Source organism: Uloborus diversus, chromosome 3, assembly GCF_026930045.1.
Source record: "Uloborus diversus isolate 005 chromosome 3, Udiv.v.3.1, whole genome shotgun sequence".
NCBI lineage: Eukaryota > Metazoa > Arthropoda > Arachnida > Araneae > Uloboridae > Uloborus > Uloborus diversus.
Window position 1 is genome coordinate 5,165,804 of NC_072733.1, and position 15,112 is coordinate 5,180,915.

Here is a 15,112-nt window from a genome sequence, read left to right on the forward strand (position 1 = left end):
AGTCATTTTAATATTTTTTTTTCAGGAATGAATATAAATGAAGGAACTTATTTTCATAACATTTTCGGCAAGAAATCATACAATTTTCAATTTTAAACAGCTTATGTCTGAATTATCGAGTTCAGTTTGAAATAAGTATAAATTGATAATGGAAAAAAATAATTTCCCTACAGAGTTTGATTGATATCACTAAATAAACAATCTCGATAAACGATAATTGACATAGTAAAAAAAGTGTAAGACAAAAATATAGAAATTTATCAACAAAGACGCAACCATTAACTAAGAAAATGCTTATTTTCCACCCACATTTTATAATTGCTCATATACGATGACTATACGATTTCATCTTTTACTTCATTTTCTGTTAATAGCTTCTACATTACGATATGTACAAGTCATTACTCGAAAACATCGCTTTCATTCTAACTTTTAGTCTATAATATTTGGAATGTAATGAAACTTTTTGTACTAAAATATGAACATTACACACTTTCCGATCGTTAGTACGCTTATCACTTTTCATTTACTGACTTTTTAAAACGCTTGTCTAAAAAAAGGAAGAAAAAAAGGAAAAACGCTCTCTATTTTTTAAATCGAATTTTCCTTTTTTTTTACAATTCTTTCTTTTTAAAATTCTTTGAAAAAAAAAGGAATTTTTTCTGCATTTTTGTCGTTTTTTTATTCAAATAGTCGCCTTTTTTACAATTGATTGTAAAAATAGTTGTTTTCGCCAATATTTTGACAAAAATAGTTGCCGTAGTCTCCTTTGTTGCAAAATAGTAGCCTCAGTCGCTTTTTTAGTCGCAGCCCAGCATGTTTTATACGTTTTATCCTCGTTGACGATCATTTCAGCACATTACATCCGGAGATCCAGAAACTATGTGTTAGAAAAGGAGCCTTGTAGGATCTTCGGTGTCACTTAGCCCCTTCAGACCTAGCGTCCGGTACACAGTACGTGAACTTTAAACAGAAGTTAGTCATTCAATAATTGATTAAATTATTCGATTTTTTTTTTAGTATATAACTCTTTACATTCTGTTTTTCATCATTTGTGCAAGGATTGACAACACTAAAAAATAAGGATTGGGAAATTGAGACTGGTTCATTTTTGCAATCATGGATTCTAGTCGCAAAGGCGAGGTTTTTTTCTGATTTTTTAAAAAATATATTATATTCCATTGATCATTTTAAATGCTTATATTATGTTTTGTTATTGTTTGAAGAACATTTTACAATGAAGTTTGGTTGGCGTTTCATCTTTTTTTTACGTGAAATATTTATTTCAAAAATATATGACCGGAATATTGGACACATCATAACTCTTTTAATTTGCTGCCTACAAACTTGAAATTTTGTCTACAAGATACTCTTTACCATAGTACACTGTCTACCAAATAAAAACCTTTGGTTAAGAATTTCATAATTCTGACTGAAGGGACCACCAGACAAATCCTACCCACCTGCTTAGCTACGTCACCTTTAGTCGATCTTTGAACTTCAAACGCGGAAATTTCAAAGTAGTTCACCAATCAACAGTGCTACTTGCTGAGAGTTAGTTGAAGTTGAATATCCGTTACTTTGGATGTACATTTTTGAACACATTATCGCAACGTGTTAAAAGGTAGAAAGCTTCTGTTAAAGAAATTAAATTTTGTAGTTGAATAAGAATATTAGATTTTTGTTATATCATACGAAATTATTAATGTATTTCTCTAAAATTTTCAGAAAATTTACTAAAAAAATGTTTGAAGTTAGAATGTGAAAGCTAAAACTACTTACCACATCAGCGATGGAAGTCACAGCATCTTGAGAAACTGATCGATAAAAAGGAATTATATCCTCATTCTTTCCAGGTTCTCTAGGTAGAGTACAACTCCATTTTTTAATCCCATTTGGTATAGTTTTTTTGGATTTTGGTGAACTCGCAACCGTGTGGTAACCCATATTTACACTTCCAGCACCCATTTTTTTGCTTTCCGATTGCTGTTCAAACTCACTTATTCCATTGACACAACATGTGGTTTGCACAACAGCATAATCGTTTAACTGCACAGTTCTTGAAGCAACATAGTGAGCATGGACACCAACATCTTGCACAGTATTTTCTACAATTTCTAACGACTCTGGTACTTCACAAATAGGAACTGCCCCATTTAAAATGCTCACCCAAGGAAAGGGGCCGTTGCGATAATTTTTAGCAGCTTGAGAATTTGAATCTAGAAAAACTTCATCAGATGCATGAATATCATCAAATTCTGGAGGAGGAGGCGTAATTTGATCCACGCAATAATTGGGAACTGTATAATCACAATTAATGACTAATTTCTGTTTACAATTGCATGAACCTACGCAGTCACCAGTCATTTCAATAGTCTGATCAATGCCACTATCGGGAGACATTGAAACAACTTTCAAGCTCCTATTGAAGAACTGTTCCGAACGTAAGTCAACAGAATCTGACTTCGTTTCACGAAAATTAGAAATGCCATTATCTACATCCAAGGAATCATCTGGTTTCGTTGGACTGAGACTGTAGTCAGAGGAAGGACTGATACTAGATACTGAGTTGAATTCACTAGAGAATGTTTTGTCCAGCTCTAAAACCAGGTTATTTGCCCAAATAGACAGCAAATTAACATCCCCAGAAGGTGGTGTCGGAAACCGAAACTGATCATCAGGTTCACTGCGCACAGTAAATGGAACCAATGTGTCTGAGCTAGATCGCTGGCGGACATTAGTGCATGAGTGCGCGAACGTCCGTGATTCATGGTTAGTTCCATAGACATTGGCTGGATCCCCATTACACAGTTTCCCACTATGATTCTCAGAAGATGATGTTATTTTCGTCCCTAACAACAATAAATCTTTAGACGTTTCAGGGAATGAGAGCGATGGATGCATTTGCCATAATCTTCTCCTAGTATTTGGTGAGTATGATAGCTTCCCACGTCTGCCCAATGTACCAGGACTTAAACAAGAGGAAAAGCATGTTTTCAGAGGATTATTATCATTGATAGAATTCAGCTTATCTGAAGAATTTTTGAAGTCTACGGTGTTTCCGTCGTGACAGACTCGGTTTAAAGTTGATGAGGATGTAGAGCTGCTAAGAGAAGAAGTTTCGAATGCATCGCAAGAGATCCGACTTTGGAATTCTTGGGGTGGTGGCAGTAAAACATCGTTAGGTTTAGCTTTAGAACACGGGTCCACAAGTCCAGTCTCTTCCTGTTCTTCTAGCTCTTGAATAGCCCTGCCAATTTCATCCTGCAATATAGAAAACAAAATTGATACCGAGAGAAAAAAAAAATGAAAAAAAATTATATGTGAACATGATTAAATATGTTTCATGGCTAAACTGTACTAAATGTATTGGTTTTACCAGGGCTGCGGAGTCGAATGGAAAATGGCCCGACTCCGACTCCTGGATTTTGAAACGTACGACTCCAGATTTATTATTACTTTTTATTTTTCAATTTATTCCCTAACGAGAAATGGCGGGGGGGGGGGGGGGGGGGGGGACCTGTAAACAGAGACTGAAAAATTAATTCCTTTTAATGAAGTTTTCGCGTTGTATTTTATTGTAAACCTAAGATGCATACAACGTTAGAAGTTCAATTTGAAAATTACATTTGTCAATAGTTAGATTTTAAAAGTGAGATTACTTAAAAATCCCAGTTTTTAAAAAAACTGAAAAGGATTAATTTACTCCCCTTTAATGTTTAACAAATAGATGTTGATCAAATCGCGTGCTGTCAATTTTTGAAAGCTGCAACTTGAGAAAAAAAGCATTTTTGCAAAGTCAAAAAATCTTTCTTGAGAAGGAGAGGTCCGCACCGAATGACCCCCATCTGGTGGGTGACAGCCCTAGTTAATTTCAGAGTTTATAAAAAATATAAATGCTTTAATACTGAAATATTTCCCCACTAAATCTTAAATTATATTTCATCTATATAGTTTAAGCATAAATAGAGCACTATATTACGAAGAGAGTCCGGGTACATGTACGGCTTGAGCAAATTTTACACAAAATGCAGCGGTATACGGCTTTGTACGAATAGCTATTACAGTAAAACCTGTGAAGTTGACCACCTTTGTAAGTTGACCGATTTTTTTCAGGCACGGAATTAGCCCTTATCATATAAATCAATCTCTGTAAGTTGACCACCTGATAAAGTTGACCACTATAGTAGTGCACCGGGAGTGGTCAACTTACACAGGTTTCACTGTACTATAGGGGAAGGTGGGGCTCAGTTGGAACGTGGGATACTGTGAGACAGAGCTTTTTTTTTTTTTTTTTTTGATTTTTAAATTATAATCGGGAAATGATGTTAGGTACTCATAAATCTTCAGCAATTGACCTTTTGGATTCTGGGATATGAAGTTGTTGCTCGTGTTTGCAATTAAATGATTGTTTGCCTAAAATTAGAAAAATAACGATGTTTTTATTTTGACTCTCGTATTAACTGATTTATAAAATTTCCTTTTATGAATTAAAATCAGCCATTTGATCATTATATATATATATATATATATATATATATATATATATATATATATATATATATATATATATATATATATATATATATATATATATATATATATATATATATATATACAGTCTGAGTAAAAACTTTAAGGCCAGTAAACTTTTTTGAGAAATTGGACACATCTTAAACTTTAGGATAAAAAAATCATTTTGGTGATAATTATTAACCTTAAACACAAGTTAAAAAGGCAAAAAAAAATGGTTTGAGTGTGTTTCTTTATCAGAAAATACTACAGATCAATACATAATCCTGAGTAAAACCTTCAAGTCCAACATAGAAAAAAGCAAATGAAGACAAAGTTAAAAATATTTATGAGCTTGTGTAGGAGTCATTTCTTCAAATTGTTTCTAATATTCTTGTTTTCATGGATAAAACTAGTTTTTGACAGCGTTAGGGATATATTTTTCGCCATTCATCTTCGATATTAAATTTCAACTGTGTTTGATGAAGTTAAATGTTCCTCATTTGCATAAACTCGTCTTGCTAAGTCAACCCATAAGTTCTATATTAGGCTGAGATCTGGAGATTTAGTCGATCATTTCAACTTGGAACTTGGATTTTGACTTGGAACCACTTTTTTTGCACTGTTACACTGTTAAAAATTTTCCGGAAAATTTATGGTAATTGTTACTGGCATCCATGTTGTCAGTAACTATTACCGTAAAAATCAAATGTTACTGTAAAATTTTACGGTTTCCTCGGTAGGCCACAGCAACCAATTGGAGCTGGAATCGCTTATTTTTTTCCGGTATAAATTACCGTAAAAATCAGCGATGCGTTAAGTCCGCCATTTTACAGTAACAATTACCAGAAAATCTTCCTGAATTTTTAACAGTGTACTCGAATGCATAAATGCATTGTCATGCTGATATTTCCAATTTTCTCCAGCAATACATTCAGCATCGGGTAAAACGATGGCTTTGGAAGGACATTTTATATGCTTGTGAATTCATTTTACTTGAAACAAACATAACGGAGCCCACACCATTATAAGAAAAGTACTCTTAAGTCATGCTAGAGCCTCCATCTAATTGGCGCTTGGAGAGTAATTCTTTCTCTTTTCGTAAAGTATGCCAATTGTGTTTCCAGCTGTCTGGTTCATCCAAATTCCACTTCTTTTCCTCTGAAAAAATATTTTCATCCACTGGTTACCCCAGGTCATGATTTTCTGGCCTAAGTTCAAATGCCCTATGCTGTGCTTAGTCAGTAACTAAAGCTTAGGCAATTTTACTGCATAAATAAAACCTCCACACCTTCTATTTGTGATATACATAGTTTTTGACAAACATTTAAACCTATCGTTAAAATAAGGTTCCTAACTGAGTAATTTTCAGGTGACGTAAGTTTGCAAATTCTTTCTCCATTCCGTGAAGACGAAGCTTTGGGTTTTTCCTAAGTGCTCTCTTTACCATAACTATGTTTCAGTTGAAAAAAAGGGGTTGACTTAGACCTACTTGAAGAAAAAACTTCTATCTGCCTTCTTTCATGAACAGTCAATTTCTTACCTTTTAATATTTTCACAAAGAGAACCAAAACTTTGATGAAATTAATGACAAAAATACAAGTTGAAATGTTCCTAATTTTTTTAACTGAAGTGATAGTTATACCAGTATATATACCTGTAGTTTTAAAAATACACTAGTGTCCTTAAAGTTTTTACTCAGACTGAAATACTAACTACGAATACACCAATGTTTTTCTGGCAATTTCATGCTTTACAAATCCTGTCTTTTAGGTTATTTCTTACGTAGGAACATCAACAGTTAATAATACAATAGTATTAAAATCCCCTTAATTTTATTTTCTAGTTTTCACGAAAAAATTTACTGGCCTTAAAGTTTTTACTCAGGCTGTATATATATATATATATATATATATATATATATATATATATATATATATATATATTGAATTTACTGCTGCTTCGTTCTAGAATCGGCCATTAGAGGATGACCATGAGATTACACTTTCCAAAAGGATCGATGGTTAAAATTAGTTTTCAAAAAGAGTTATTTCATGAAACTTCAGAAAGTTAAATTACAAAAACATTTTCGTTTAAAACTTTAAATAACCGATATTTGAATTTCAACAACCTGCTAATGAGAAAGCTCAACCCCTTTCAGAACCTTCAGCCTCGAGTTTTTTTTTTAATCATTATCCCCCCCCCCCACACACAGAGAGAGAGGGAGGGAGAGAAGAAAATTCAGGATGATAACTACTGTTCCTAATCATCTATGAACGCTCTAAAAGTCAATACTGGATTATTTTTAAAAGATTGTTCATAGGCACAACATTAAATCGTGTCACTATACCATTATGTGCATTGTTTTATCTATTTATTTCGAGTACATTAAAGATCATAAACTCTTTCTTGGGAAACTTTATAACATGTTTTATTACTGAAGCTGTGTGTGTGTGTGTGTGTGCACGGCATTCAATCTTTTAGTCACATCTTGAGAAGCATAATAGTGCTCAAGCCAGCATTGATCTTTATGTAAAATGCGAGAATACAAAGAAAAATGAATGATCCCATAATATTTTTAGTATATATATATATATATATATATATATATATATATATATATATATATATATATATATATATATATATATATATACTGAATGCGTCTTACTTCAGCATTTTTTCACTGATACTGTGCTTGCATTGCTTTCCAGCAATAAATTATTTGAACATAAATAAACAACATAATCACTGGTGAACCCCTCCGCCCTCCCCAGAGGTCTTGGTTTTAACATTATTGCCAATCCTAACACAGTAACTTATACACATGTAAAAACTGTTTTGATCAACAAAAAAAAAAAAGAAGAAGAAACCCTCCAGATGGTAATTCTAGCTGCGCTAGTGAATACAGTTATGTACGTACTTCGAGTATTACGTATACATAAAAATCAAGCTGAAGTGCCTAAATAAGGGAAATCGCATGACATTCTATGTGTATATTGTTTTTATTGGTAAAGAAAAAAGTGCTTCATTCACATTGCACAAAGAAAAGGGATGGAGCAGGTGTGTATTCAAAAGGAATCTGAAGAAAATTCTCCCAAAATGAATAATGTCCCAAACAATGGTCTAAAAAAGAATTTATGCTAACATATAAAACGACTTTGTTAATAGCGAATGCATTTCCATTACATAAAATTTAAAACACTCAGATGGCGAATTTCTAGTGTTATTTCGCATTTACAACACAATTTTTTTTCCAAACGCGTTTTTCTCGAAACGACCTTTTATCAACTGGTGGGAAAAGGCATTCCAACATAAAAAGTTATTGACCAGTTGTTCTAAAAATTTGTGTGAATGTTCTTTATTCAATTACATTTTCTTGAACTTAACTCTGGGATGAGATTATTATTAAAAATATGTTTTTAAAGCTAAAAGGGTAAAAAATAAAATGGTAGGAAAACATGATATTGTGATCAAACACCTTTAAAAGATGCAATTTTCAACTTTTTTCATCACAATTAGGTTCATATTCTTAGGAAGTATGTTGTTAACGAAATAGAAAAATTGTAATAGTAGCAGATAAAAATTGTAACTCTGGCAATGCCGACCAGCAACAAGCTCTGATGGCGACCTTCCATTGACAGCAGCTTCTAACTATTTCTGACGGAAATAACTTGAAAAAATTACAAAGTGTACTTCAAAAGGTCAATAAAAAATCCTAGTTTAAAAAAAAATACGAAAAGGATTAAAATTTCGGTCTATTAAACTATTCCCCCACCCTCACCTCCCTTAAGAATTCTCTGCTTCTCTTGCAATATAAAACAAATTTTTTATGGATATCTTAATCTTCATCATGACCCGGTGTGGTGAAGTCAGATGTCCAAAGTGGAGGCATTGTTTCAAGATTTTTGAAATAGTTAATAGTGGTAAGGATTGCGCTCTTCTGGAAACACATCACAAAACTACTAATAAATAAATTAAGCTTACTAATGAATGGGTGTTATGGCACCAGTAGCATCTCCGAAGTGGAGGTCTTTGTTTCATTTGTTAAGCTTTCGAAGAAACTGATGGTGGTAAGAACTGAGCTTTTCTTGCAACATACCACAGAGCTATGCTTTTGTGTGTGAAGGGGGGGGGGGGGCTCACATACCAGTTAGTTTTTAAAAGGACATAAAAAGCTAAAAAAAATGAAAGAAAAAGTAAGAGGAAAGTCTTGTCTACCACGAGAATGTCATCAAATCCATAAGAAAGGAGAGTCAAGACATATTAATCTCCATTCAAGAAAATTACGATTGAAGCCGCATTTTAAACGCTAAGTAAAAATTATGTATTTCTCCTGGTAAGCATTGTTCGCGACATGAAAGTGAGTGCAAAACGAGACCTTCTGCACGTGCAACGTCTTTTCACGGACGTGGGGGGGGAGGGGCAGCAAATACCCAATAGACAGCTTAATGTGGCGGGGGCAATTTCTTTGAAGGAACCCATTTATTACTTGCTGGGTCGGCCAACCTGAGAGTTGTCAGTTGAGCAGGCGATGATCCCAGCTAGTTGAGCTCTTGCTGACCTTCCACAACCAAATAAATTAGGCCAGGCAGACAATCATATCGGTAAAAATTTTGAGAAATTAATTTCCGGTTTGTAATTAGGATCATTGATGATGAGATTGGCTAATGAGAAATAACTGTAGAGAGTAATTGAAGTTTCGCCAAGTAGAGCTTTTACGAACTCGAAATGATAATGGCAGTCAAGAACACATTAATCAAGCACCCTAGTATTATTTTAACGAAACTGGGCTAAAATCGAAGCGCCTCATTTTTTCCAGAGATACATTCAAGCACGCTTCTGAAATTTACTAATCCTCTGCGTTTTGGTACTATCCTTTTAGAGTCAACTGCATCAATTCCTTTGTAATAATTACTATTTTAATTTTCTGTTCAAGGCAATAATAATAATTATATGACAATATGAAGACGCTGTAGTTGAAAGGTTAGAAAAGATTATTTGTATGCATATTTCGTTCAGATATAATAATTTTATTTCTGACAAATTAAAAACAGCTGTTTCCTTATTAAACTCTTACTGAAAAGCGATTTCTACGTTACGTATTACAATAGTGGATCCAGAGGGTAAAAGATCATGTGGTCAAGCCCTCCCCCCCCCTGAAGTTACTAAATATAGCCTAAACCGGCATTTTTGGGTCTTATATTTCGAAAAACTTGCTTAAGACCCTTTTTTGATCCCAAAAATAGACCTTCTCCAAAAGCATATGCTGGATCTGCTCTTGACTTGCAAGCAAAGAAGCAGTGATTCAGTCCAATTCGTACATTTAACTTTAATTGTACTATACATTAAAACGTTTAATCTGAATTTATTATAATCGTGTGACAAATTTTTATTTTGTTTTAAAGACAAATTTTGCTTTGTCTATTACTAAATATAGCATAAACCGGCATTTTTCGGTTTTATATTTCAAAAAACTTGCTTTAAACCCTTTTTTTAGACCCAAAAATAGACCCTCTAACCTCCTGGAATGTTAAAATTTTAAGCAGTTAATTTTTATTTGTTATGATCATGCCAATTATTAAGATAAACGCTAAGTTTGTGCAATTCTTTATTGAACGACATTGAAAGGCATGTAAGAAAAGTACTTTTCCCCCATGAACTTATTTCACAAACAAGAGTTATTTCATGAACTCTTTTTTTTTTTAACTCTCTTTAACCGACTTCAAAAAAGGAGGTTATGATTTTGTCTCGCGGCTTTTTAAGTCGTACTTCTCCAAGAGTACTGGACCGATTTGAAAAATGCTTTTTTTTTTTTTTGTTTGGAAGGTTTCCAGGTGGTCCCATGTTAATTTTGTTTGGATATGATGAGAGGTCCCGAAGAAATCTAAATCTAAGAAACTTAAAATTTCATACGTTGTGGCTACGTAGACCAGTTTTCGTCAGCTGCGCGACACGTCACGGGTCACGTGATTTTGACGTGAACGGTGCATTTTTTCGACGGAGGAATCTTGTCTTGAACAATATTTAATTCTCACGCATAGGGATGTTTGATTTTCACGGCGCCGCCTGTTAATTTAAATCTTACTAATGTATTTATTACTCATGTGGCAAATCAGCAAAATTAAATGAACTTTGCTACGAAAATAGTTGAATTAATTAATTTAATATAAAATTTTTTTGCTAATAAATAACTTCATTTTGTCATTAAAGTTTTTTTTTTTTTTTTAATGTTTCAGTTTTGAAATATATTTAGTATTCAATTCAAGGGGAATTAAAGACAAAAATCCCCCCCCCCCCACCAACGATTAAATTTATATTCCTTAATAAATATATCGTAACTAGTGTCCGATTTCTGAAGTTTGACAAGTATTCTAGATTTAATATTTCATGACGCCGTCAGTTTAATTTACAGTTAGGGCAATACTAATTAACAGACTTCGTTGGAATTTTTTTATGTAATATGTTCCCCGATTATTAGAAGACGCCTGGACCGATTAGGAAAATTCTTTTTCTGTTTGAAACGGTATACTCTTCTTCCGGTCGTCTAATGATCTTCAAGTCCGGGTATGAGGGATCCTGGACAAATCGACGGAACTCTTCAAATTTCTTACTCGCGCTTTTGTTGTTTGTAAATTCATAGCGTCTCACTCAGTGAAACGATTTCTATGGTTTTTTTTGTTAAATGGATAGGAGTGATCTAACTTAGGTCCCAAACCTTTCCTTCACCATATTTGTTCTTTAGAAGAAAGTTATGGGCAAAAATCAATAAACTTCATTTAATTTCAATATTAAACGATTACATAAAAAATCTATTTTTAAAGAAAGTGCCCCATAAAACGAAGGTACTTTCTTTAATCAGTGTTAAAGAAAGTACCATAAAACATTAATATTAATCAGGGGTGCCTCTTGGCGGGGAGGGAGGTTGAGGGGTATGCTTCCTTTTAGGGGGCTCTTGCTTTGGAGGGGTAACACCCTAAATATTTCCCCTGTATCATTAGTAGTCATATCGCAAATTTTGAATAAAGACCTCTGAAGCAAACAGGAAATTCATTTAGTATCATTGCTCTAGTAGTAATTTGATCTTCATGTATGCAACATCACTAAACACTATGTTTCTAGTGTGGTGTTGATCTATAACGGGGCCAAGTAAAGAGAAATTTGACTTTTTTCACGAGTTACGTGTTATTGTGAAACATAGTTAGGAAAACCATTGACATTTAAAAGGTTCTAACTAAATTAGTGCACCAATAAATCCTGGAGAGGAAGAAAGCACAGTGTTTAGTGCAAATCGTATAAAATGTTAGGCGCATTAAGATTTTTTCTTTTTTTAACCGACTTCAAAAAAGACGTTCTCAACTCGTCAGAATTTTTTTGTGTATGTCCCCTGTAAACTCACACACATAGACCCATTTGGAATTTTTTTTTCTTTTCTTTTCTCGTTTGAAAAGGTATATACTTTCCAGGTGATACCATGGTCATCAGGTCATATCTGAAATGGGATTCTTGAACAATCAAGAAAACTCTTCAAATTCTATGTTCAAAGTTAAAGCGATTTCTGTTGTTTTTTAGTGACTCGTGAATTTTTTCGGAAAGCATACTTTGATAAAGTCAAACAGATGATGAAGACAATTTTATTTGTAAATAATTGCGCATTTGAAAAGCCTTTCTTCACGGTCTTCGGAAGTCTCAAAGACGCTATGCTCTATTTCTTTCTCTATTTTGCTCCGCTGTTTTTCTCTATTTTGCTCCGCTGTTTTCAGACTCCTGTTCTGGACGCTTTCTCACTCGAGATGTACGTAAGGAGTGTACCACATCCACATACTCTATCCTACGTACTTATTTTATATTTACACCACTAAAAAGCAAAAAATAAGTTATTTTCAAATAAAAAAAGAACCGACTTCAAAGAACAAAGAGGAACTAAAAAGTAAAAAATGATTGGTCATACTTGCATACGATTTCCTACCCAAACGTATAAATCAAATTTATTTTACAATTCCAGTACAAAAATCACCTAAACACCCAATTATGAAATAAACACTGATTTTAATTAATATACGATGAATTATTTTAATACCTAACTAATTATATACGATCTCTTAATTTTTAATAACCATTTGAAGTCGGGGCCTCCTATAAACTATAGCAATCTAACGTAACTGACAACCGACCAAAACCTGTGTTAAACAGTAATTTAACAAAACGCGAAAGTCTTTAAAACTAAACCTACTCCTAAACCTAGTTACGTTAGGTAGTAGTTCATAGGAGGCCCCAACTTCAAATGGTTATTAGAAATTAGGAGATCGTATATAATTAGTTAGGTATTAAAATAATTCATCGTATAGTAATTAAAATCAGTGTTTATTTTATAATTGGGTGTTTAGTTTAGTTGATTTTTGTACTGGAATTGTAAAATAAATTTGATTTATACGTTTGGGTTGGAAATCGTATGCAAGTATGACCAATTATTTTTTACTTTTTAGTTCCTCTTTGTTTTTTGAAGTCGGTTCTTTTTTTATGTGAAAATAATTTATTGCGTCATACTATAAAATATTCATTTAAAATTAAAGAGGCATTATTTGGTTTTCTATTCAACAAACTTATTACTCAGAAGCATCTGCGGAAATTCTGTCACTTCAAACCAGATGTAGTATAATATTTCTAGGGGAATTTTATGTTATAGTGACTGACTTCTAGATACCTGATGAACATTTACCCTATTGGATGTAACAAGTTAACTGTGCTTTTGATAGCAGTTTAAATGGCAGCCATGGCATATGTCCTACCGTCTGCACCCTTGATACGATACTGTAAACGATTTCAACTTTAACTGAATTTGAATTCTCTTTCAAACAGAAGCGCGTTGTAAAACATAAACTGCACAGTCCATATTAAAAATAAACAATAATAAAAATAGGGAAAAAGTCAGAAGGAAAAAAACTGAAGCTCCCTAATCGATCTGGTAAAATGGATATCGGTCCAATCAGCGTCCATAGGATCTGTGCTCTACTATGCTTACTAACAGCGTTTCTGCGGTTCCGCATTTTGAAGTCAAAAGAAAAATGGTAAGCGATGGCTTAAAAAAATTAAAAAATAATAAAAGACATGTAAGCATCAACTTCTAACTAAATTTCGTGTTTAAATTTCAAAATTAAAAAAGAGTATATTTCTTAGGAGACGATTCAGGTAAAAAAATATATAAATCCGATTCTTTAAAAGCAAACTAGATCACAAAACAAAAAGTTCAATCCATTCCGAATAAATTGCATTCCGTTGGATTCACATAGTGACGAACTAAACATACCATTGTGAAGGACGAGCATAAATAAGAATGAAAGATGAGCTCTATAACTTAGTATCGTGCGTGCCAAAAGAAATGTATAACACAGTTAAGAGCCTGACACATATCGTGCCTCCAGTTCTCTTTTGAACATAAGACGATAAACATGATAAGGCCAACAGTTACTCTGATAATAGTTCTACAATGAGATTTCGCCCGCGCCCCACCAGTAGAAATACACGGTAAACACCTTTTGAAATAAATGTTCATTGCTTCGAAGGGGCAAGAAGGCACCATGTTGTACGAGACTTTAGTGAGACGCCCGTAAAGTAATGATGAAGGACAGAATGGAGACACCTTATAATTTGTAGCCAGTTTGCATAGGCTCGAGAGCCATTAGCAGGGAAAGAGGACTAAGGACAAAGTTGAATAGTCAGAGAGAATTGGAAGGTAGAATTAAAGAAGAAAAAAAATGCTATTATCCTTGAAGGCTGTGTGATAACTGTAGGCGTTAGCCGGAACATAGGGATTATCCATCCAGATACATTGCTACAGACTGTTATGAACACAGAAATGTTACATTTATAGGATACTTTAGTGTGTTTTTAAGTTGAAGTCCAGAATCATGGTTTTAATAATGTTCTGAAAATGTAATAAAGGTCAAACGCAAATAAAATGGCACTACTTCTAATATATTTACCATTAAAGTATTCATTTTATTGACTGTTTCGGTAATAAAATGTTTTCGAAATGAAGATATTTATTTTTTAAATGCTTCATACCCCAAATAATATAAAACATTACTTTCCCCGATAATCAGTAAAATATTTTTTGAGTAAAATACGCTTGGGACATCAGCAATCCCGACATCCAAAAGAAATTAACTTAGAAGAAAATCGACTCAAAAACAAAATGTTCGACAAATGAACAGTAACGATACTGAATAATGAATAAAATATGACAACGTATATAAAGTAAAAATTCAGAATGAAAAAAGGTTAAAAAACCAGCAAACAGCTGTTTCGGCACTCTAAAGTACAAGTGCCATCATCAGTGCATTTAAAAACGAAGACATTTTAACTGTCTTCGTTTTTAATTGCACTGATGATGGCACTTGTACTTTAGAGTGTCGAAACAGCTGTTTGCTGGTTTTTTAACCTTTTTTCATTCTGAATTTGTACTTTATATACGTTGTCATATTTTATTCACTATGCAGTACAAAGTTTTCGACTATTTTTTATGTAGTAACGATACTGATAAAAAAAATAGTAAAAAAATAAGGTTCGTCATAAAGACACACGATAGAAGTTAAAATTT

The 15,112-nt window shown here is 33.2% G+C and overlaps 1 protein-coding gene across 1 annotated transcript in view; it reads right to left on the bottom strand.

The window, feature by feature from the left end:
• The window catches only part of LOC129219328 (rho GTPase-activating protein 7-like), a 576,074-nt gene that overhangs the window by 310,788 nt on the left and 250,174 nt on the right, over positions 1-15,112 (bottom strand). The window contains exon 5 of the mRNA XM_054853684.1: positions 1,783-3,264. Within this exon, the coding sequence (XP_054709659.1) occupies positions 1,783-3,264 (1,482 nt within the window). The remainder of the gene's footprint in view (positions 1-1,782; positions 3,265-15,112) is intronic.